Source organism: Malurus melanocephalus, unplaced genomic scaffold, assembly GCF_030028575.1.
Source record: "Malurus melanocephalus ecotype Western Australia unplaced genomic scaffold, MMel_1.1 scaffold_4, whole genome shotgun sequence".
Classification (NCBI taxonomy): domain Eukaryota; kingdom Metazoa; phylum Chordata; class Aves; order Passeriformes; family Maluridae; genus Malurus; species Malurus melanocephalus.
Genome location: NW_026623236.1, coordinates 5,923,851 through 5,949,198, shown reverse-complemented (window position 1 = coordinate 5,949,198; position 25,348 = coordinate 5,923,851). Strand labels below are relative to the sequence as shown.

General features: G+C 39.1%; 1 protein-coding gene across 1 annotated transcript in view; it reads left to right on the top strand.

Annotated features, from left to right (window-relative positions):
• Nucleotides 1-16,307, top strand: part of IBTK (inhibitor of Bruton tyrosine kinase) — a 55,641-nt gene extending 39,334 nt beyond the window's left edge. The window contains exons 25-29 of the mRNA XM_057369497.1: nucleotides 487-645; nucleotides 4,997-5,149; nucleotides 11,665-11,733; nucleotides 11,829-11,961; nucleotides 14,351-16,307. Coding sequence (XP_057225480.1) covers nucleotides 487-645; nucleotides 4,997-5,149; nucleotides 11,665-11,733; nucleotides 11,829-11,961; nucleotides 14,351-14,476 — 640 coding nt within the window. The 3' untranslated portion in view covers nucleotides 14,477-16,307. The remainder of the gene's footprint in view (nucleotides 1-486; nucleotides 646-4,996; nucleotides 5,150-11,664; nucleotides 11,734-11,828; nucleotides 11,962-14,350) is intronic.
• Nucleotides 16,308-25,348: the final 9,041 nt, after the last annotated feature.

Genomic DNA, 25,348 nt, shown 5'->3' with positions numbered 1-25,348 from the left:
TCAGAAGCTGCAAATAAAACAGCCAAAACTGAATAATCCAAATAGCTTAGAAAAGAAAATTACTACAGGTAAAAGAAGTGGCTTTTTGCTGTTGTATACTTTTTTATTTTTAATGTATGAATATATTTGGTTTAAGGGAACCACACTTGACAGTCTCTAAAAAATCACAAGATTAGAAAGTAGTCGTCATTGGGTGGTAGTCCTTCTCTTTTGGAGACTTGRTTCCTACTGTGCGTGTTTTCATTTACAGACATCAGTTGTGAAGAATACTTTTATGATGCTTTTCTTTCTGTCACTCTTGGTGTTAATTGTTCTTTTCGTTTCCTACCCATCTGAGGCCTCCCTACCCTTGCTTTTTGTCACTATAAAACAATGTATTTTGGTCTAGGAAAGAAGTACTTCTCAGTTTAATTTGTAGGATTAAAGGTAAGTCCTCTCAAAGGACACTGATCTTACAYCTCCCTTCTTTGCAATGTCCATTTACAGCAGAATGGTGTCTCATGGAATCAAGCTTTCTCAGAAGCAAAGGAAGATGATTGCCCTGGCAGCAAAAGATAATGGATCAGTAACCAGCAGCCCAGAGCCTACCACTCTGGTAACTACACCACCTCCACCCACGAAAGTTGCAAAACTAGGGAATGCATGGTATGTCATAAATCAAATATCAATTCTTCTTTGGGGGGGTTTTTACATTGAATAGCCTCTTGAAAGCAGAACTCTTTGTACCTACATTTGGTAGTAATGTAGAAATTCAAAGGGGCAAGGGAAGTGCAGTGGTTGCAGTTTAACAGTTCTTTGAAATTTTGCTCTGAGTCAGAAGACTCCATCCCTTCTGGTGCTTTCCTCTGTACGATGTGGGATTTGCAGATGGTAAAGTAAAGCATAGAAGGTTGAGCACAAGCACTGAAACTTAGTCAGGAGGACGTTACTGAAAACCATTACGAATTTCCATTTTTCTCTGTCAAAAACATAAAGAAAAATGTTAACTCTTCCTGGGGGAAAGGTCTGGAATGACTTAGGAGTAGAGCAAAGTTGACCAAAATTAGAGATACCTAGATAACTTTGTTATCTCAGAGCTGGAGGGAACATTGGATGCTTCTAAAAATTTTTATAGTGGAAGGATGGATAGGAGGTTTGAAATTACTTTGAGTGCTGATCACACACGATTTAAGTGTTAGAGTTAATATGGTAAATATGGTATTGAATACAAAAATAATTTATCTGTTCAGTGAATAAAGTTTATAACTAATGTAATAAGGTACTAGCCCAAGTCATGCTTTGTTCTTCATGTTTACTGTTAGTATTCGATTAAAGCATAAACAAAGAAGTTTCAAGCTATGTAAATTTAATGCGTTTAAATATTACAGGATAAATATCTATTTGCAAGCTCTAAGCTGGAAGTAAATGTTGGCTGTTTCTCCAGTTCTCACTGTTCAAGAAGGTCTAGACTTTTATTGCAGCTTACTTTCATATTGTTACCCTAGAAGTTATTTGCCTTAGCTAATGGAGCTGTCACAGGGCTGTTACAGCTCTGAGGCTTAAAATGTGCTTGGAGAAACTGWCAGTTGAGTCACATGTTSATRARTACAGCAAACACTGATTTATTCTATCCTTTATTATATTAAAAAAATAACACTCCATTCACTATTTTGAATCTTACTACTAATGTAGCTGTCCATAGAAAGTAAAGACAAAATTGTTTATAGAAATACAATGAGGGTGAAGGAGAATCTCCATTGTTTGTCAGGTGCAGTGACCCAGCATGRAGGAAATCCAGAGGCACCTGATCTCTCCTTTGTGTCAGTCTTCCATACTAAGACCAGTCATTCTCCTGGTCCCCAACCCCGTGGGCTGGAATGAAGCCCTGTAATCCATGGGGAAATAGTCAGTGATGTGCTACACCRCTTAGACACACACARGTCTATGGGGCCAGATGGGATCCACCCAAGGGTACTAAGGGAAGTGGTGGAGATGGTCGCTGAGCCACTTGGAATCATTTACCAGCAGCCCTGGTCAAATGGRAAGGGCCCAGGTGATTGGAGGTGAGCCAGTGTGACACCTATTTAGGGAAGGATCAGAAGGAGAATGTGGGGGAACCACAAGCCTGTCAGCCTGACTCCGCTCCAGGGAGGCTCATGGGGCAGATCATCCTTACTGCCATAACATGGCATGTGCAGGACAACCAAGTSGTCAGGTCCAGCCAGCATAGGTTTAAGAAAGGCAGATCCTACCTGAACAGTTTGACTAATTCATGCTATTATCTCTGATAGATAATTTTTTACCTGTCAGGTGTTATTTAAGCTACCAACTGCCTATGAACTGTTCATTGCATTTAAAAAGCAARTAAGTACTGTTTCTTGAATATCCCAAGATAACTGTCTCCAAGAAATATATTGTGCTCTTAAGGTTCTGATTAAACAGTTTTTGGAATGAGCTGGGCCTACTGTGTTACACAAACTATCTTAAGTGGAAAGGCTAGGGTATATTTCAGGAGGATGGAATCCAATCTAATGCTCATGTGGTCACCACACATGATTCCACACATTCCTCTCTTGCGTTCCTCTGGCTGCCGATTTGGAAAATGCCGGTAGCTCAAGAGTTCAAGCAAAGAACCAGTGGGAGCTATATGAATTTTTAAAATTAGCCCTAGCTGCTGGAACGGAGCATTTATTGAATCAACTTYAAGCTGCTTTAGGCAAGCCATCAATTATTTGATTGCCCCTGCTAGTTGTTCAAAGTATTTTTGTGTGTGAGTTAGAATGGTGTTACTCATCTACTCTAATACTATATTTGCAAAGTTAATCTGTAAATTGACAATGGACTATTAAGTGTATTTGGCAGTYGATTGAGCTTTCCACACATGCAATGTAGTCAAAGCCATAGAACTTGTGTTCCAGTGAAATCAGATATTCGTCTTGGATGTGCGGTGAGCAGACTTGCCAGAAGGGTGTGGGACCTTCTGGCTCTTTTTTGGTCGACTGAAAGACAGAGTCTGTCATACATGATGGTCTATCTTTTTCACCAAGAAAAACCTCCAGTTTCTTAATTTTTGGGAAACTAAAACTGTATTTCCTCCTTTGAAGCAAAAATTAGAAGGGAAAAATAAAATATTGTACTAGTGATGTTTTGAAAAAATATCTGAAGTTAGCTGTATATTGACTTTATTAGTCTCCAAATCTACTTTGACTGAGGGAATGGGGGTGTTGCTTACTTGTTTTGGGCCTTTTTTAAGCTCAGGAGAATCTGTGGCTTTTCAAGCTTAGGGAAACTTAGTCATATTTCACTTTTTTTTTTAAGATAGATATAACTTAGTTTTTCTAATTTTGCAGATTAGATAGAAATGACAGTGTATCAGGCAGGATAAGCTGAAGTTAGAGATGTTACTGATAGGAAATTTGGTGCCAGTTTTCAGACAAACCATTTTAAGCCCCAAATAATTGTTTTGGATAGATTCACAAACTGAGAATGACAGTTGATTTTTTTGGGACATGTTGTTTTGGAGTTTTTGGGTTGATATTTTTTTTTTTTTTTTGGTTCTCTGTTGCAAGTGAATCTGATCACAGTACAGAATTTTCATGAAAATGGGTAGGTTATTTAAAATGTTATTAGCAAAAGAAGCTTCGCTGACAGCAGATCCCATAGACCATTTGCCTGCTTAATATAATGTGTTTGGGCAAGTTCTGGTCAAACACTTGCCTGAATTTCTATGTGCCAGCTGATGGTAGGAATAGAGGATGTGCAAAGTGACTCCTAGCCCCTGTATCTGGAGGTTTCCATTCTGCTTTCTGGGTCTTCTGTACTGCTTCTCTAATATTTTAATAAAAAAAAGAAGACCCAACCCAAACATAAGCCAGGTCTAACATCAAACATCATACATAGCTTTCAGATTTTTTTGTTGTAAGATCTCAGATACAATGTTGTAATTTTGAAATTCCTCCATATTTGTTATCTTAAATTGTGCAGCACCTTGAATGTAATTTGAAAGTCTTAGCAGAYGTTGCTCTCCTTATGCAGCTGCCCAAACAATTGACATTGTATAAAGAGCTTGTTTTAGTTCAGTAATGTCTATAAATTGTTTCTTGTTTCTTTGCATAGATTATAAGCAGTGCCGTTCTTTCAGAGTGTATTTTGTGTATTTTGCAATGAATGGGACTGCTATGCTTTGTAAAGTTAGACATAAGCAAATATATGAAGAATTAATTCCAAAGCCTTGATGGGTAAGAGAAGGACTACTGGTGCCTATTTCTGTAAATATAAAGGCTGTGGGTTCAGAAAGTGTTCAGAATACATAAGATGCTAAATTGCTATATTTTCATAATGGTTTATTTTTGAAAAATAATGTGTAGGCTCTAATTCAGTCACTTATGCTTGGACAAGTAAAAGAAAATTAGGGACATCAGTTTTACTGAACTTCACTAGTGGATTAACTGATTTATAGAGCCTCCAGTAGGTATGAGTAATTCAGTATCTTGGGAAAAAAAGTTTGGCTATACTTTATTTTCATGGTGGAAAGCTGTATTACATTATGTGGAACTGTATTTGATTGACAGTTCCTGGAGCATTGTGTGATTTATGAAAATACTTTTTGAGTACCAGTACAGTTAGAAAAGGTACAGCTTGTCAAAGACAAGCCATTTATGAAAAGAAATTGCTTTATAAGAGGATGTGTTGGGGGGAATAGGTGGAGGGGTGGAGTTTAGGTTTCACTGTTGTTGTTGGTGTTGTTTGTTTTTGTTTAATTCTAATGACATTTCAAAACTACTTATTTCCTCTGTTCTCGTAGATGTTTGTTTCTAGTTCTTTATATGACCCAAAATGACTTATTTTAGCAAATGGGGTCTAGCAGGAAAATGGTGATATACAAAACCTAAGTAATTTTTTATTTTTTAGTAAGTAGAAAAGCCTCTTTGCTATCTGAATCATGGAATAATATGGAGTCCTGGAAAGAGCATGTATAAAATGAATTGGTTTTGTTTCTTTTTTTTTTTTTTTAAAGGTCATCTTCATTACATTCTGCCTCGCCAAAGTCATTCCGTGATCTTGTAATGGAAGAAGAAAAATGTATGAGTCTGAATAATTCACCTGGTACTGGTATTAAAAGATGTGGATATAAAGGATATGAGGATTCATCAGTCCAAAACACCGCAAGGTAAGAATGCTTTTTTTCTAATTTGTCAGCCATTATACAAGAACCACAATCACCTGTTAAATTATGCTGAAATAAGAAAGAACAAAATTWAAAAAATATTTTAAAAAAGGTTCTTCTAAGCATTCTTCTGCCRATTCTGTTAATAAGATTTTATGAATAAAATACTCTTAAGAATGGGAAATTTAAAGACTAAAGTAATGCCACTGCTAATACTTTGTTTCAGRTTCAGAGAGCTTGTGTCCATATAGATGGATGTGTGTGTGTGCATATATCTGTCTCAAGACTTCAGGTTGCAAAAATATGTCTGTATTTGTTTGTTTTTGTTTATATGTATGTATAAAATGATAAACCTGTATTTTCTAACCTCTGTAGGAATTAGGCATTTGTGAGCAGTCAGATACATGGGCATTCATGAAATGTTTTGCTAAGGACTATTTCTGTGTAACTACTGAGCAGATAAAACCAGTTCATCCAAGTGTTTTTCTGGCATTTCCTAATCTGAGTTTTTTTATAAAATGACTTAAGTGTTTAGGTGCAGTTTTTTTATGGATTAAGAGGGCTTACAGAAACACTGATGCACTGGTTATGTCTGTATTATAATTATTGTGGGGCTACAGTTATAAAGACAATCATAAGGCACGTGTGAATTATATATCTAGTTATTAGACAATGTTGGTCTTTGGTCAAAATGTTTTAGTCATTYATCCTCTTGCTACCTCCCATAAAATTGCTGTTTAGGGTAAAATAACTGCCTAAGATGAGGAAAGAAATCTCAGCCTTATTCCTGAAGGTCTGTACAACTGAGATGCCCACCCATCTGCATCTTTCTTCTGTCATCAATAACTTTGAATGCTAGGCATTTCAAATGTATTTACAAAATAGAGAACCTGAAAATCTTCAATTTTCCCACTTGCTATCCAGCAGCAGTGAAGGCCATCTGACCCACAGTGGTAGGGAAGCCAAGTGTGACAGCAGGACTGGCTGAGTGGTGGCTTCCCTGGTAAGTGCACAGCCCCAGTGCCAGTGAGGTGATGAGGGCAGGCTCTGTGACAGAAACCAGGATGAGCTCCAGACAGGTGCACTGGGATGAGGCAGGGTTGAGCTCAAACCTGCAAGTCAAATCAGGCCCAGGAACAGCAAGGCTGGGCTTGGGCATAGCTGCAGCATAGCTCAAGAAACGCCTGAGTTTCTGAGCTTAAATACCACCCTTGAGTAAAGAGGGGGCGCTTCTGTAATCCTTCACACAACTCTTTCAACTCAGCTTTAGAGCAGCCTGACTCAAGTTTATACAGCTGCACTGAGGGAGAAGTTTGCAGAGCACTTGGTGCACAGGGAGGGGTCATTATCTGCCCCTTTTTCTTATGAATTCCTGTTCCATTCTCCTTCAATAACTGACTTCTCTGTGAGGAAGAGAAAGTTCTGCTGGGCCTCCTTTTTGGTTGTTCAGCTTGTATAAAAACTGGTGTTTCTCTGGGACAGTAGTACGTATTTTATTGCTAGATAAAGAACAAAATGAGGGAAGAAGTGTAGGAACATTGTGTGTGGATGCTGTCTGAGGAGAGAAGTAGGAGGCATTTGAAGTGTGTGTGATGGGGAGGCATTCTTCAGGATCAGAGGAAGAAAGCTGAAGTTATTGTACATGAAACAGATCTGCAGGAGCACAGGTATTGTTCATTTTGTTGCTAGCACAGTAATAAAACTTTCCATCAGATGGGAGATGCCAAGGGCTGGTGATAAGAGAAWTTGCACTGGATGCTATTATTAACTTTGTCACAATAGCTTTGTAATCTTAATGAAGTTATTTCTTTTGCTTTTGCATTGTTCTGTCTAGTCTGTGCAGTCTGGCYAGTCTGCACACTCTCAGAGTGGATTATTTGTGCTAAATCCAAGTCTAATACATTAACTGTCTGAAAAATGATACATTAGGCTAGTGGAATGCTAGAAGATGGCTAAATTGACTATCATCACTTTGAAAAGAAGGCCCTTCCAGAGCTATTTCAGGAACTGTATCTGAAGATGCTTATTTATCTGTATTAGGTGTAAAAAGCCTAGATGACTAGTTCCTCCAGGAGTTGAGTTTCTAGTTTGAGGTAATTTTGGTTCTGGACTGTACAGTTCCTGTCACAGTAGGCTCTGATTTTAGACTTTGACATTCAAGGGCTATGTCTGATTAATTTGCCCACACCCTTACCCCTTCCTTGTTAAAGGAAGGAAATTACACCAGCATAGAGCATAAGTAATTTTCACCTGTTGGTGTCAGACTTGCTGATGGGACACTGAAGGTACTTGCATGGCTTAATGTGACTGCTTTGTCTTTCTSCTTTGAATAAACTGTGCACTAATGAAACAGACAGTTTTCTTAGGTCTCTGGATGAGGGGATTTTGGATGGTGGCATAAGCACTCTTCAATGTACTGTCACCTTCTGATTTATGCRATACAGAATTTTATATTAGGTAAACCATGTTATGAAATGTGGTGATGTGAACTGAATTTAATCCAGAGGCAGATCATCCCAAGACCTGGGGTATGTGGATGTGGCTGCATTGTTTCCAGGGGCACCTCAGCCTTGGGAGTTACTCTGCGCAACTGTGCATGTGTAGCTCACAGTCCAAGTTAAAAGCATAGGTGTGGCGTAAGTTTGTTGTGGCAGCCTGCAATGTCTTCACTGTGTTACTCCAGGGAGCGGTGAGGAGTCTTAGTGGAAACAAGTATTTGGGGCTTTGTGTGGGAATGGCCTAGTTCTGTCATGGCTAATAATGAGCTAACAAGTAGCACATGACTCAAACGGTATAGAAAAACCCAGGAGGTTCTGCGGGAGACCAGGCTTTATGTTCTTTTTCTGAGAGCAGTTATTAGATCAGGGAGGCACCAAACCTGACCTGGCTTCTCATGAGCAAATACTCCAGAAACACTGGGGAGTTAAGGGCTGGGACGYTTTGGTGGCTGCAAAAGAGTCAGGGCAAGTTCAGCCAACTGAGTTAATCAGGTTGGTTCAGTACTGATGATATTTGGCTGGTTTATTTCCATGCAGAACCATTTATGTCTCTACATCAGTCTTTAATTTCCAAGACTTCCCAGTTTCCAAGTTCTATATTTTTGAAGCTTTTTTTTCCATTTTTTCTGTATATGCTAGCTTCACATCTCCTGTCTATTCAATTTCTCCTAGTTATTTTGATGCCAGCTGAGGAATTAATTTAACATGTTGAAATATCTGCACTTGATTTAATATCTGGACTGAATGTCTTGCTAGCAAGAAAYACAGATGTACATATGTACAAACAGCTTCAAAATACCTGGACTGCTTCCTACRTTTTAAAGCCACATTGGCTTTTATTTACCTTGCAATTGATTTCTAGAGTATTCTGTGATGCTGGAACTATTAACTCCCRTTTTTGGAAATTCCTGTTGAGGTGATTTTTTTGGTTATTGTTTGGAATTTTTGGCTTGTTTGTTTGTGTAGAAGTCTTATTCTGGAAAGAACTTTTAGTCCATACTGCAACAGGTTTGTTAAGTATAACAGTTGACTTGGGTTCATTTACAGTAGTGCTGTGAGTTCTTTGGATTGGGAGTAGAAAGAAGAGTGTAGCTGTCAGATTAGTTATTGTCAAGTGGGCAGGAAGGTGAGTATAAAACAAGTGGAAAGAGAGATAAAATTCAGAGATAATATAAGTATAAAAGTACAGAAAACTGCCTTCGTCTTCTCTTCCTTCTTTGGTTCTTTCCTGCTTTTTAATGTTGTTGTCTTTAAGTGCAGTAAAAGCTGGAAGCTAATTCGTCATAGAATGGTTTGGGTTGGAAKGGACCTTAAAGATCATCTACTTCCAAGCCCCCTGCCATGGATAAGGAYACCTCCCAYTGGACAGGCTGTTCAGAGCTCCATCCATCRTGGCCTTGRGCACTTYCAGGGATGGGGTGTCCACAACTTCCCTGGGGAGCCTGCTCCAGTGCCTCACCACCTTCACAGTGAAGCAGTTCCTCTTAATATCTAATCTAAACCTACTCTATTCCAGTTTGAAGCCTTGCCTGTCATTACATGTGCTTGTARAAAGTCCCTCTCTGTCTTTCTTGCAGGCTTCCTTCATACAYTGGAAGACAATTAAGTCACCCCAAAGCCTTCTCTTTTCAGGCTGARCASACCGTATTCTCTCAGCTTTTTTCTGGATAGGGAGCTGCTTATGTCTTTAATCATCTTGGTGGCCCTTCCCTGGACTCACTCCAAGGTCCCTGTCTGTATTTTGCACCAAGGACCCCAGAGCTGGACRCAGCTAAAAAATAGTRCCCTGCTTTGAAATCATAGAGTAATTTAGATTCTGTAAAGTTTAGCCTCCCACTCAAAGTAAGTCAAACTAGATCATGTTGCTCAGGATGTGGTTTAGTTGAGTTGTGACTGCTTCCAAGTTTGAAGATACTGCAAACTTCTTGGGCAACATGTTTCGATAATCATCTCCCCATGGAATTTTTATTTTTGGTTTTATCTATCTGGGATGTACTATTTTGTCTTTTGTGTTTATTGCCTCTATTCTGTCATTGTGAGCCATTAAGAAGATTTTTGCTTCATCTTTGATATAGTCAGCAGTTAGGTAGCTGAAGATATCAAATGAGATCTCCCATTTAGGGAGATCTCCCTCTCCTCCCTTTAGGATTAACAAAACACATGCTTCCTGTTGCATGCTCCAGCCCTAATCCTGGRCTTGTTCCAACCTGACAGCATGCTTCTTGTRTTGAGGAGCCCRAAAYTGAGAATGAKACTCTRTATATTGATGCACTACAACATAAAGGGAAGAATCACTTCCTTTGCCTGCCTTGCTACACTATTGCTAGCACAGCCCAGCATGCAGTTGGCTATTTTGCTGCRCAGGCACTTGATTGTAAAATCTACTTCTTGCCAGCCAGGACCCTGCAGGTTCTGTTTCCTCTCTGCAGAGCTGCTTTCTAGCCAGTSAGTCCCGGCCTGTACTGCCTCGTGGGGCTGTTCTCTTCCAAATACAGGACTTTGCACTTGCCTTTGAAATTCATTGATTCTCAGCTGCCTATTTCTCCAGCCTCTTGAGGGCTTTGGAAAGGCAGCCTGGCATCCAGAATGTTCACTGTCTCCACGTCTAGCTGTGGCCTGCTGAGGGTCTGTTCTGTTCTGTTCTACCAAAGATGCTTAACAGAATTGGTTCCAGTATCAGTCCCTGAGGACCACCACTAGTTCTTGGCCTTTGTACAGCGAATCCATTTCCAGACCATTTTCCACCCATCTCATTGTCCGTTTATCAGTCCATATTTTTCAGACTGAGTACAAGGATGCATGACCTGGCAATGTGCATTGTTTACTTTGTGGGAAAAATTATGTGTTGTGACAAAAAGCTCAACACAATTCATTTAAATCCATTTTTGATGATGGATGTTGGATTACAGACTTTTTGAGATCTTGCCCTTACCACTTAGTGGTCAGAATCATGTTCTTTGTTGTCCTTGGAATTGTGTTCTGGGGAAAATATTTCAGAGAACTTGGTAGTTACTGGAATTCTCTTAACTTTCTATAGATTTTTTTTTCTGTTTCATCCAAGAGTTTGTGGTCACWTACAAAGGATTAAAGAAAATTGAGAATGATTTATTGAAACAGCAACACCCTTAGAGTTGTTTGCAGTGCCATAGAATAATTAAAAAAATATTTGCCAGCATGTCACAGTATGCTGAGACACTTTTTTAGGGTTCTGGAAATTGCAAAACTATTCTGTCAAAGATAGGTATTAAATAATGAGAATACGTCCCTCTCTTCGTACTGGTATAGGATTTTTCTGACAGGTATACTTGTCTCTCAAGGACTACAGTATACCAAATGTGACTTCTTTTTGTTGAGAAGTTAACATTTTGCAACTGAGTAAAATACCTTTCTGTTGTGAACTCTATAAATATTTCAAGACTTTTTTCTTCTGTTCTCTTAGTTGTAGTTTTATGCTATTCTTATGAATGTGGGAGGTGGTTACAAGGTATTTACTGAAAGTCCATAATTTCTGGGCTTACAGCTCAAAGTAATTTACTCTAGTACTATTGTAGCACTGGCTCTTCAGCATGAGACACTTGATTTGAATGCAGGACAATTGCTTGGATTTTTTTATCTTGAATCTTTTTATCACTAATATTCTTTCATATTAATTGCAAACTTTATAGGTACTGCTGCTAGTCCATAACTCAGTTGGGTAATTTACATATAGAAAGCCTTTTTAAAAAAAAATAAACTATCAAAAATTAAACTCATTTTTTCAAATGCTCAGATGTTAGGAATGCCAGAATTAATGCCCAAGGTGAAATTTCATTAGTCTGGTAGTTAGAAATGAGAATCAGCATCTTCTTCAGTTGCAGTAGCACACTCAAAAGACAAATTCAACATTACATCCTAATGCCTTTCCACTGGGAAGACCTTAYACATTTGTTGTAATTGCCTACTGTAAGTTTGTATTGCACAATATGATGTAGGAGAATGCTCTGTCTGAGGCTTTTACTTACCTTTTCTACCTTTTTCCAGGTGCACCACTAGAAGTAACCCCAGTCTGGAAGACCATGTTCTGGATTCTCCACAGCTGGAGAATCATAAGTAAGTTTGGTAGCGGTTTAGATTCTGAAACTATTTTCTGTATCTTGTKCTGACCTTAATGTTTCCTCATAATTTTGTTTTGGGYTTTTTTGCAGTCCTTGGTCAGCAGCATCACCAACCAGCTCTCCTGTGATAGCACCTGTCATGTTCTCAGCTATTGTAGAGGAAGAGCTCCAGCAAGAAGCTGCTCTTATTAGGAGCAGAGAAAAACCTTTGGCATTGATCCAGGTAAAGTGCAAAGTTACTGTTGCTCTAAAGTAATACAAGGAGTTWCCAATTACTCTTTTATAGGTCAGTTATTAGTATTAATTATGTATTAGTAAATTTCGTTTACATAATGATATTAAATATCATTTAATAATAACTTCACTTTGCTGTTTGATAAGGTAGATCTCTATTAAAATGAAATTGACTTCTGAGTCCATGATAAATGTATTTKCAGCATGAGAGAATGGTTCAGTTTGGAAGGAACCTCTGAGAACTGTTTTAATCCAAACCCTTGCTCAGAGTAGGGTCAGTTTAGAGCATGTTTCTTAAAGCCATGTCCAGGCAGCTTTTGATTATCTGCAAGAAGGGAAACTAATGGCTTCTGTAGGAAGCCTGTTCCAGGGACCACTCTCACAGCAAAAAAAGATTTTTAAATGCAATTTTCTGTTTTTTGATCTGTGCCCATTGCCTCTTSTCCTGTCTTTGGGTGCCACTGAGAAGAGCGTAGTCTGTATTCTCTCATATCAGGTATTTATATATTTTTAGATGATTCCCCTAKGCCTTCTTTTCTCCACACTRAACAAACACAGTGTGCTTGGCATCTCTTCATTGTTAGATGCTCCAGGCTCTAAATAATTTTTATGCCATGTCACTGGGCTGTTTATATCTATGTTTATATCTATGTTTCACTTGTACTGGGAGTCTAGAACTGGACCCAGCAGTACTAAACTGTCTCACCAGTGCTGAGTAGAGTGGGAAGGGTCATCTGTCTCATTTTGCTGGCAGTGCTGTCCTTCACAAAGCACAGGAGGCTTTTGCTGTTTTTGCCATAGGAGCATATTGCTGGCTAAAAGGCTAAATTGTCCACCAGCTTCTTTTATGCTAGGCTGCTTTCCAGCTTGTCTACTCCCAGTGTGTACTGGTGTCTGGGATTACTCTTCCCAGGAGCTGGACTTTGTGTTCCCCTTTCTTGAATTTTATGAGATACCTTGTAGTCCATTTTTCCAGTGTTGTCCRGGCTTCTCTGAGTGGCAGCACAGCCATCTGGTATATCAGCCCCACCTTCCAGTTCTCTACTGCTTGCAGCCTTGCTGAGGGTGCACTGTGTCTCATCCTGTGGGTGATTGATGGTGTTAAACAGTGCTGGCCCTAGTCTCCGTCTCAGTTCTGGTGCTAGTGACTGGCCTCTGGCTGGACTTTTTGCCACTGGTCACAACACTTTAAGCTCACCAGTTCAACCAGTTTTCAGTCTGTCTCACATTGCATTTGTGAGGTCTGTTTTTCTGCTTATCCACTTAAATTCTTAGTCAACATGTGAGCCCTACCATTTTCCCAGGGATTACCTAATAGTCGCTCAGATCTTCTTGCCCTTSTTGAAGGTAGGAATGACATTTGATTTCTTCCAGTCCTCAGGAATCAACCTTACTGCAACAATTTTTCAAAGATTTTTTTTTAAGGGTGGGCTTGCAGTCATTTTGGCACCTCTGATCTTCAGGGCCTGGCATTGCTGGAGTCTGATCTTACCACTAAAAATAAAGATGAAGGTCCCCAGCCTTTTCCATGTCTTTTTTCATTCACCAGTAAATCCATGTTRTCTTTTTTACTGCTGTAGAAGCCCATTTTGTTGCCCTTCGTGTTCCTTGCCAGATTCCACCAGAGATGGGCTTTGACTTTCTTAATCCTGTTCCTGTGTGGTCACAGTGTCTCTGTTTTCCTTCAGTGCCATTTTTCTCCTCTTCCACATCTTGTGTGCTTGCTTTTTGTTTGAGTTTTGTCAGGAGTTCCTTTTTTTGTCTGTGCAGTTCCCCTGCCGTTCTTACTTGACTAAGAAGGTCATTGGCATGGCCTGTTCTTGAGCTTGGTGGAAGTGATCCTTACAAYCAACCAGCTATCCTGGACCTTTCTTTTTTTCTGGGGCTAAATCCCATGAATTTTTCCAAGCAGATGCCTTTGCAGTGTTCTTTTCTGAAGTCCCAAGTTGTTTTCTATTTCTCTTCTTCCCATCTTTCAGGATCMTGATCTCTAGCATCTCATTGTCATTGCAGCCAAGGCTGCCTTCARCCTTCTCATCCCTGACCAGTCCTTTTTTTTCTAAGTATGAGATCCATTATAATATCTCCCTGGATCAGCTCCTTGATCAGCTGTGTTAAGAATTTTTCACTAATTGAGAGACCTCCCAGAGTGCTTGTGTCTAGCTGTCTTGCCTTTTCAGCAGACATCAGGGTGGTTCAAGTTTCCCATGAAGACCAGGGCTTGAAAGCATGAGGTTTCAAGTTGTCTGAACAACCATCATCTGCTATTCCCTCCTGATTGGGAGGTCGGATGCATTCAGGACCAGTAAAGTCATAACCATGCCCATGGTGTAAATGTAGACCTGATGCTGACATACATGCTTTTTTTTTCCTTCCAGATTGAGGAGTGTGCTATTCAAGACTTATTAGTCCACTATGAAGCTTTTGACAACCCTGATGAATTTGTGACCGTTGAAAGGGCTCCCCAGGGACCTATAGCAGCACCTATGTGGAACAAGCACTAATTCGTACCCTTCACAGTCGTCCCTTCCACAGTTTTCACAGTTGTATGTGCACTTTTGAAATTGTAATCCTTCTTACTAGTAAAACAGGACTGGAAGAATAAGAATCATGTAATTTTTAACATCAGCATTAAAACACTGCCCATAATCAATAGGTATTTGTTAGAGAGAATGAAATAATGTGTTCACTGTGTCCTTTACCCACAGTATCTATTGTATGTATGTTTTGGGAGAATTTCTTTAATGACACATATTATTAGTAATGTTACATGAGGCTGTAGATTGGGAATGTATTTGCTAATCTTAAGTTGTTAAATTTACAGGTGGCTGAAAAGYGAGTGTTTATTTTGTGATTTAATGTGAAATTAAATGTGCAGAATTAAACACCATTTAAGTTYGGGGGGTGGTGTGTTCTTCAGAGCATTCTTACAAAATTGGGAATATTGGAAAAAAGTTTGTTCTTGAACTTCATGTGAAAGTGCAGTTTGGCAGCGCTGTCTTTCTTCAGTTACGTGTGCAAGTCCTGGTTCTCTGGCTGCTGCAGACAGCGCCTTTCCCTGCTGTGCCCCAGGCTGTGCCTCTGTGCCCGGCCATTGCCTGTGCTCAGCTCAGCTGTGCATGTTTGTCACTGCTGTGAGTGAGTCTGACCTTGGAGCAGCCAGCTCTGTCTTGGAGTAAAGCACACAGCTCAAGAGAATGTGGTGCCACTTAATTARCCCGTTTATAGTCTCACTCTGGTAAATATGGTACAGAACTGCTGTGTTTGAGGGACAATTCACTTGAAGTGCTGAAGAAATAAAAGATCTGTCTATATGTTGTTAAAGCTATAGGGATGAGTGCTTGACTGGGGGATTTGCAAACACCTAACTTGCAAAGATATTATAGATGGCTTTGAATATTGTGTTCCAAAGTTCTCTGTGCCTGGTTGAAACAAATTTGTATATAAGAAAAAAAAAAGAAAAAAAAAAAGTAGCCTTATCTGCAATATTCTGTCTAGTTTGTCTTGTTTGTATTGGTGTGTTTGAACTTGTACTTTCTCAATAGTGTCAGTACTCATGAACTCTGGAAAACTGGAATGGGGAGATCTGCAGAAAATGAATGTAGAGAATTGATCACTGTGTGATAAAAGAATCTTGAAAAAAAATGATGTAGATATGTCTTAATGATTTCARGTCAAGCTACACCAAAAAAATCCCCCACAAAAATTGTAATCAAACGCAATAAACCATAAAATCTTGATTATACGAAGTTAGTAATGCTTTTATGTGACATCTGTATATAAACAATGTAGGCATCTAGAGTAATCTGTAGTAATCTGTATGTGGTATGTGTCTGAAACAAGAAATTTAGACATTTCGAAGCTACAYGGGCAAAGAAAGATGTAGGCTTGCATTCTGTTTTAAATTCTACTGGTAATTCATTCGCTAAACTGATGATAACTGGCATTTAGGGCTTTACTTGATGCACTAAAGGACCTTAGGGTGTGCAGAAACTATCCTTCTAGTTTAAAAGAAAGCTTATGTAGTGTGAGAAATATCTACAGAAGCAGTGGGCCTTTCCAGATGTGAACCTAATTTTGTATCAAATGTAAAGTGATTATTAATTTGATTTTTTCTTTCAAAATATGCTGTTGAAAATCTCATTCTCCTGAAATTTTAAGAGGATTTATGTTTCCACCATGCCAAGGAGCCTGACTGCTTTCAAATTGTAGTTTTATTGTCACAGTTTGTTTAGGCATCATCACTGGTTATGTGTAATATTCATAAACAAAAGTGAGGAATAATCAGTGTACCACTCTTCTGGAGTTAAGAAAGTTAAATTGCTGTATTACAACAGCTTTAAGGCTAAAATGTGTCACAGAAAGCTGGCATTTCTAGCTCAGATGCCCAATTTTGTGGCCTTTTTCTGTAATGCCAAGCATGAATTCTATCTTTGCAATAACATTTTGCCATTTCTGGGCTTGTTAACTCCTTTAACTTGCAGCAAAACAGGGYGGAATTCCCAGGTTCTAGTGAACATAAAGCAACACATTAGAGTTTGCAGTAAAAACCAGTATTTGGCATAKAGGTATGTAAATTCAAGGAGATGTATTGTAGCTATTTAGTCTAAGAAATACATTAWCAAAAGGATTCTAGTGAAGTATTTGTTATATCTCAAAGACAAACCATGCAACCTCCAAAACAGTTTCCTTGAACGACCCTAAGCATTTTCATATCTCCTTCGTCATTCATTATCCCCAAATTCAGTTATTTCTTAATAAATAGAGAGATAAGTAAAACTTGCTAATGTTTTCACATTCCAGTGGAGAAAAAAAAAAAAGTTAAAATTTTAATATTACTGCACTAYCTTCAGGACTTGGTGTTACAGTCATTGTGGTAAGGAGTTTGAGGAATGTCTAATTTTTTTACATTGTATATTGAAGTGAAAATGCAAGTAAAGTGAGAGAATTCAGTCAATTATAAAACTTTTGCTGCTTTTGTTTCTCAGGGATAGAGGTTGCTTTTAGTGAATAATCTGATAGTATTGTTGAATGGAATTTCCGTATAAGGACTGACTGTGCAACCTTTCACAGAACAGCATTGACAAAAAAATTACCGAATTTCCTAATTTAACTTGTGGTACAAATCTTGATGATACCTTCCTACCATATGTTTTTAAACTGAATTCCCCATCCCTCACCCTATGGTTAGCATAATTTATAAATGGCAATAGGATATTATAGCTGCATATTCTAAAATGACATTTTGGACTTCAAATGTGTCCATTTTTGTCCCCATGCCAGCCCCCCCACCTTTTTTTTTTTTTTAGGTAATACAGAAAGAGACTCTGAGCTCTTTCAACAATGTTCGACTTGTGTTCATTGATTGTTCTATTAAGGTTATATTCTGCAGCCCTTTGGCAGCCTGAACTCTCTGCCTTACCCAAAGATTTTCTAGCTCTAATGCAAAGAAAGGTCAGAACAGAACACAGATTCGTTGGATCATATTCTAAATATAAAGGTAAAAGATTTACACTGGAATAAAGTAACTTGAGCCCTTAGTCCTTGACTTGCAGGATGTCATCAGAGACAGTTACTTTGCAGGAACTGGTCAATTAAGGTATCAAATTATCTCAGAATGGATTCTTGGTTTACTCCAAGAAAAGTTTGTAAAACTTCACTGAAGAGCCTGCTAGTTGAACTGAAGGGAAAGGGTTTCTTGCTGTGTCCTCTGCTGTGCTGGACACTGGTCAAGTKAGATGTTGAGGCATCCAAAAGGTGAATCCCTCCTATCAAGGCTCTAGCAGTGGCAGACCTCAGAAATGCAAGAGGGAAGGGACTATTTTTGTAGTGTTTCAGGTGTCTAACCTTAAGAAAAACCTTATTAATTGTGGAAGACMAACRAATTCACAGACACAATATATGTTTRAAATAAGGGTTTTAGCAGTGATGCAGCAGAGGAGTTTTTGTGAGTTCACAGAGTCCCTCTGATGGCTTGTGTGAGATTTTTCTTGTATGAGAGAGAGGTATCTGACACAAGCACTACCTAGAAAGTTTTTGGTTTCCAAGAAAGTTCTTCCTCAGCTATAGTTGGTGTATCATGGCACCAAAACCACCATTTTCATAGCAGCTTTCAGGTTCCTGCATGAACTCATATTGCACTAGTCTTTCAACACTAGGAGCTCCTGGAGGCTTTGCCTGAAGCAAGAGAGTTGGATGTGAAGAATCTGCAGCCGATTAAGACACTCCTCAGGTGAGCTGTCTTTATTCTAGCAAGAGTTATGCTTTCTGTTCTTTTCCTGTTTTTTCTGGTTTTTTACCTCTTTTTCTGTTCTTTGGTTTTTCTTTCTGTTCTTCTGTTTTTCTGTTTTCATTTTTCTCTTTGTTTCTCTGTTTCTCTGTTTCTCTTTCATTCTCTTTCTTACATTCTCCTTTTTCTCTTCTGCTTTTATTTCTCACATAGAATACTATTTATTTAGCATGACATGTCTTTTATCAGCTGGGGGAAAACAGAGAGTTGGTTTTCTCCCTCCTAATAATTTTTTTTTTTTTTAAATCATGATTTTCATGAGTAATTCTCAAATAAGAAAGTAAGCAGGGAAAGTGGTCCARAAGTTTTTATATCATTCTTGGTACTGTAACATTTCATTTTTTTTTCTTTCCTCCCTTCCATATTCCTTTAAAATTTGTTTCAGGAAGATAGAGARGGCACAACACTTGAGGCTGGATTCTCAACTAATGTCTCAGTGGTRCAATATTTTCAGATTTGTCTCCTCAGACTGCCATTCAAGTAGAAGAGGCGTCTTCTTCACTCAGTCATTTCACTGTCCTGTAATTCTGCAGGAATATGTCACGTATGTTTGTCAGGCGGTGAACCCTGACAGCAAAGTTTCCTGTGCTGTAGGTTAGCTGTTTGGGAGGGTGCCAGGTGCCCTTTGCTTTAAGCACAGTGGCTGTACCTGCCGTGTGAGCACGGCTACGACCCCGTACAGTAGGTGAAGAGGTCGTGAGAGCTGTGCAGGGAATACAAGATGCTTGCTCCTGCCTCCTGTTCAGCTCTCTCCAGTCTCCATGATTTATCAGCTGTGACTGCCTTCAGTGTGACTGGGCTTCTAGGGCTATGTTTTATCTACTGCTACAGGTTTGTTCTGAAGGGGACCCCACCACTTCTGCAGATGTCAGAGATGGCAACWCAGCACTGTGTGGTGAGAACTGTGCTCGTGCCATTTTGTGACACAACACTGGGAACAGCTGCTGATACATGACCAAAAAAGAAGATATAAAGGATGAATTAAGCATAACATTATTTCTGTTTTCTTTATCRACACATACAGATATTTTTTTACTCTGCCTTCTCTATACTGTCTATTGCAGTAGAAGGGGAAAAGGTGGAGAATCTTTTTCCCACTACACGCATTTTAAAATGTTTATAAGACACACTGCCCATGTTCTTGCATACTGCAAAATGGAATTGGGMTCTGAGTGCAGCAGTTTCCAGGATCACATCTTCGTGTTACACAAATAGCTGACAGCACGTGGGCTGAAGGAGAATGTGTGTGCATGCACGTGTGCGTAGCCATATTTGCTCATGGTTGTAGAATTGAATTATATTGCACCACTTCAACAAATACAGGTAATGTGTTATCTCTTCCCTCCATCTGTGTGTACTCAGTGGTAGTGAACCTTTTCATCTGAACTTTATCTGTGTGCTTTGCAAATGTTAACGATTACGTCTCACTATATTTGTGAGGTACACTCACTGTGGACTGTTATCCAACTTCCAGGTGGTGGCTGTCAACACACAAGAAGTTGGTTAGCCTAAGGTTAAGCAGTACACTTATGGTCATTTCCTGAAGGAGAATCTGGAAATTTCTCCTTCCGTTCCTGTCCCATGTGGAGGCTGTAGCTTTTCTGGGGTCAGCTATATAGAAATGCCTTTCAATCAAGACTTTTTCCTCTCTTTCTCTGACCCTCTCTATGAAACAAAWGCATTTGCTACCAGAACAGGCTTGCTCCACAAGCAGAGGTGGAAATTCCACTCCCAGGACACTCTGTCTTCTGGCTGATGGCATCAAAAAGGAGGGTTTGGCTGAAAACTCATTGTAACATTGTAATTGCTGCAAGCTACATTTTTTAGGCTACCTTTTATTCATTCTGTCTTTTAGTTTCCAACCTTTTCTGTCTTAGAAACAATAAACTCAGGTTTTACTTAGTCCTTTTCTCCCTGCTCCTTTACAGCTTCAGAATGAGTAGCAGTAACTGAAAGTCTAGTATTGATAAATCTTTGGTGGGCATGGAAAGTTTTGTGTACTGCTGTGCACTGTGAGCTTACTCTGTGAAGTGCTATTGGATGTGTTAGAAATGCTCTAATTGCTGCAGAAACTGTAAGACTTTCACCATGAGTGGCAATGACCACACGTGTGTGTGATGTTTTGATTTTTTAATGGAGTGGACTTAGTATAAACATTCCTAATATTCCTAATTTTCCCATGTAAAAGTCTTGCCTGCATAACAGTAATTAAACAGTGTTGGTCAGAGCCCAGAATGACCACCTTAATTTCAGTAATGTCCAAGTTCATGTAGTTTTGAAGCTGAATTTAATTTYTCCTGGGTTGTGCATTCAAATCTCACGTAACTTAGAGCATAAACAAGTCCCTTACTTTGATGATAAAAAATTTAGCTCATTAAGGAGCTGAGATTTAAAAAAATTCTCTGCAAAAGGAACTATATAGAGTAAGATTTACACTAAGTACTGAAAAGGCTTTATGAAAACATAACAGAAGAAAACTGGCCATATCAGAGACATCATAAGTATGTGCTGGCTCTCAAATGTGCCTTTCTCCTGGTGACTGTGGTGCCCACAGCCTTGGCACAGTGGCTGCAGTGTTGKCTGTTCCAAATTGGCTCTGTCAGCTTGTGAATTATTTTCATAGTTTTCTTCTGAAAGCTGTGATGCTTTCAATCTTAAACACAGGAGGTGCCTGCTGATTCTCAAAGCACTGAGGCAAAGAAATCAACCAAGAAGCACARCAGTGTATCAAGGGGCACTCCTACCTTGGATATACTGGAGTCCATCCTTACCAGAGCTTTGTAAACTCAGTATTTTTTTTTCTCAGTATGTTTGCTTCTGTCTCAGGTGATAGGCAGTAGTAGTGGCATTTGGCAACAGAAATTTTAAGCCCATTGAAAAATAAAGGTAACTACTGACCTGGTACAAACTTTTGTTAGAGCGTGAAATCCCTTTTTGCAAGATGTTGCAAGATCCCACAGAAAACCTTTACTACCCCTTTAACACCTTGCAGAGTGCTTGGGTGTCTCTGTGCCTGTGCAGTAGGCCTCTGCAGATTTCAGTATTTACCTCCAAGCTGCTGAGGTGCACTTGTAGCAATCTGGGCTGAGGACAAAAAGGAGCTAGAAGAGCATATTAAAAGGGCTTTTATTGTTTGATTGCTTTTGAATATATGATGACACAATATTTTGCCCTCTACAGCATAATTTGGATAATGATATTTTTTTTTTCTGTAGCTATGTAGTAGTCTGTTGTTCATGAGGTTCCTGTCAACCCATTTCTTCGGCCTGTTGAGGTCCCTCTGGATGGCAGCACAAGCTCTGGTGTGTCGGTCACTCTCCGAGCCTGTGTCATCCGCAGCCTTACTGACAGTGCACTCTGTCCCATCATCTGGGAACCTCAAGGTGAACCTCTCATTTGACTTTTGTTTCCAAGTGTGTTGCTCGCTGCTGTGACCTTTGTGGGAATTATTGTTTGGGTTTTTTATATCATTTTTATTGTAGACTGGGTAATAAAAAATACTTTTATTTGCATTAAAGYAAGAATTRAAGCCTTCAGCCTCTTTCTCTTGTCCTGTTTTGCAGAGGTTGGCATAAGGCTGTCTTCTCCTAGCACCCTTCTGTCACACATTGTTGGAAATCACAACAGCCACATCTGGAGCCTGGGTCTCCCTTTTGGCAAACTAGTTATTTCACTGAGGGAAAATTGAATGTCYATTCCTTTGTTCTGTCTAGGAATATTTAAGGGCAAGCTTTCCAGTTTGTGTATCYAGGGGACCAACTCAAATAGTGGGATCTTTGAAGTTGAATGGTCTGATTTTGAGGACAAACCAGCTGACCATTGAGATTAGCTCAGTGGGTTAGAGYGTGGTGTTGTTAACACCAAGGKTGTGGGTTTGTATCAGACATTTAAGAGTTGGATTTGATGCTCTTTGTGGGTCCCTTTCAACTCAGGATRTTCTGATTCGGGAGAATAGGTAAACAGAACATAACCAATACCATTAGTCTTAGTACTCTGTCTCCTTTTCATTTGCTGAGGAGTGTTTCTATTTCTCTCCATTCAGGCTGTGAACCGTCTTGCCTTTTCCTTCTCTGTGGTTTGGATGAGACACTGCTGATGGGTAAGAAAGATCTTTACTGCCTGTGTCCATCTTAGGCCTTATGACCTACCTGCCCCCATGTTTCTGTGTTATTGAGATGTTAGTTAGGGGAAAAGCTGTCAGAATTCACTACTGATGGTGTCTTTATTTGTTTCAGTTTTTTCATAAGTGGCAATGGAGCGTTCCCTTTTCACCTCCTTCTTCCACATCCACACTTATATGTCTTTTTCAGCTTTACTTAAAGGAGTCGATGATAAGACATCTCAGYGTGGTCAGAATTATCCTTAAACAACAGTTTAAAGCAGATTACCATATCATTAACTGTCTAACACTATAATATATACATTGCTATTACTGCAATTCCGTTGCAGCAAGGTCTTGACCAGATTCTCAGAAATTTTACTGCAGGAACAGAAATATGGAAGTCCAGCAAGTTCTTAAAGCTTGAATGATAAAGAGGAAAGGAAATTAATCTGTGGACAATTGATGGCCGTCTATTTTGGATAGGACTTCTTTCCTGTGCTGTGGTAAGATGGGTATACTGGAGATAAGGTACTCTGAAAGAATTTTTTTGTAGCAACTCTTTTTAGTTAAGGAAAGCATGGGAGTTTAATCTCCCTKCATAGCCAATGCAAGGATTGTTGTGGATGCCTTTGAAATGAGCAATGTAGTGAACTGAAAATCAGTGCTTTGCCTCATCACATTTAAACTCATTGCTGCTTTTTTTTATTGTCTTGGCCTAACTGGGTCCTCCTGAAGGATTGTGAAGCTGTTTGCTTTAGTAGTCTCTGGCTACAAAGCTGAGGAATATTTTGAAAATGAAATATTTTGGCAAAATAGTTCTCTGTAAACCTACCGGCTTTAGACTACTTCACAAGCTTTTTGCATGAAAGAATCATGACCTATCCCAATTGATCTAGTGGAAATTTGTGGAAATAACAACCTTACACATTCTGCTCTCTAATTTGGTCCTGTGAACAACTGTGGACTGCTCATCATGGCCAGATATTAACTAAACTATGATGTGTGGATCAGGACTTGTTATGGTTTGGGTTTTTAATGGTGTGTTGTTTGTTTTTGTTTTGTTTCTGTTGTTGTTTTGTTGATTTTTTTTTGTTGGTTCAAAACCTGTTCTTTGGGATGGGGGAAGGGAGTTGGTTTTTTTTGTCATGTCCATTGCTTCATCCACCACCCACCCTTACCGCAACTTACAGATGAGAAATGGGAAATATAGAGACATTTGCTATGGTTAAGGATTGTAAACTGGCATATGAAGAGTCTCCTCCCACTTCAAAGAAAAAATTAGGTTAACTCAAGTAGGAGTAGCATGCTGCGCATTATGGTTTGGACACTTATTTTCAGCAAGGATGATGGGATCAGGTAAAAAATGTTGAAAATGTCACTTTCTGTTTCATTTTTGTCAGTTCTGGCATTTGGGAAGAAACAGGAACAGTTCCATGTTTTCATTCTCCAAATATTAGTAATAGCTCATAGCAGCTGGAGGAGATGCAGTGGGTAGAGCAGAAAAGTACAAACACATGGCAATTTGAAAGATTTATCATAGAATAAAAGTTGATGATCTTTTATTTATTGAGAACATTAATCAAGGTCCGTTCCGGAAGAAGAAAGATTTCATGAATAGGAATTTAATATTTCTTTAATTAACTTATAAGTGGCATCCCTGAGTTCAGAGTTGGATGTTTGCAAAGCTGCCTTGGACTCTGAAGCAATATACTGACATGCAACAGACTCAAGAACTGACTTTTTGACTCTTGCTCTCATTTTTAATAACATCTCTTTTGGATTCTACTGCTGACAGCATAATGATGATTAATTTCACTTACTGGATGTCGAATCCCTTTCAGCTTGCTGAGCAGTTCATGGGGAGACAAACTAAGACTTAAGTTTTGTAAATGCCAAGTGTGAGGCAGAGATGGAAAATATCATAGAGTCCTATGTCCTGTTGAGCTGTACACAGAGTATTTCTCCTGTGACTTCCCAGATTCTATCAGACTCATCAGTTTGCCAGCCGTGTTTTCCCAAAAGTGCCATGAATATCTCCAGAAAATATGGCTGCTTCTTCATGGGCTCTCCTGTGGTGGTGCAGCTGTGGTTGTAGAGGCAATGTATCAAGCTTCAGCCTTTGCAACATTCCTGGCCTTCCATCACTTTAACACATTTTGGATCAGGCTGAAAGGGAGAAAWAAGAAATCAAATTGCATTTATTTTAATGTGTTGTGCATTAGGGTAACTGAAATACASCCTTGCAGTAGTCCCATTACCAAGGGCTGTTTTAAGGTTCTGTGATTGTATTTTAATGGCAGATCCTAAGTATATAGTACCAGAAGGCCTGCTTGAAAGGAAAAAAAAAAAGTAAATTATTTTCACATTAAACCACTTTATGCTCTTGACCAGTATCATGGAAGTTAAGTAACTTCTAGACAGTACCATTGAGATTTAGGCATATATGAAATGAAGAGGGAGATGGAGAGGTGACTGAAATGAGGAATCAGTTTCSTTCTCAGGCACTTTCACATACTCACTTCCATGTCAAGAAATGGAATGTTATAATGAACAGAGTAAATTTCAGGCAAAATTATCTCCATTCCCTGTGGCTAAAAGCATTTAAAGAAGATAAGTTATCATAGAGATTATTTTGGTTCCTTCCTGTTTTGTGTGACAGGAGTGAGACACAAGAATGCAGTGTCCTGGTCCTKCTTCTTCTTTCACGTGTGTTGTTCTCAAGTAAAAAGTCCTGAAAATTGTTTTCAGTTTCTTTATGTAAGGTCATAGTGCCCTGTTCAGGGAGACTGCATCACTTTTCCCTCTGTCGTATTTGTTTGAGACAGTAAATTTAAAATCACGTTTGTTAGGGTAGATTAGCTGACTTGTTTGTACATGTGTGTCATGGTTTAATCCTGGCCACCAACTCAGTCTCACACATCTTCTTGCTCATAAAATACTTCTGGGTTTCTTTTCGCTTCTTTCTTTTTTTTTTTTTTTTTTTTT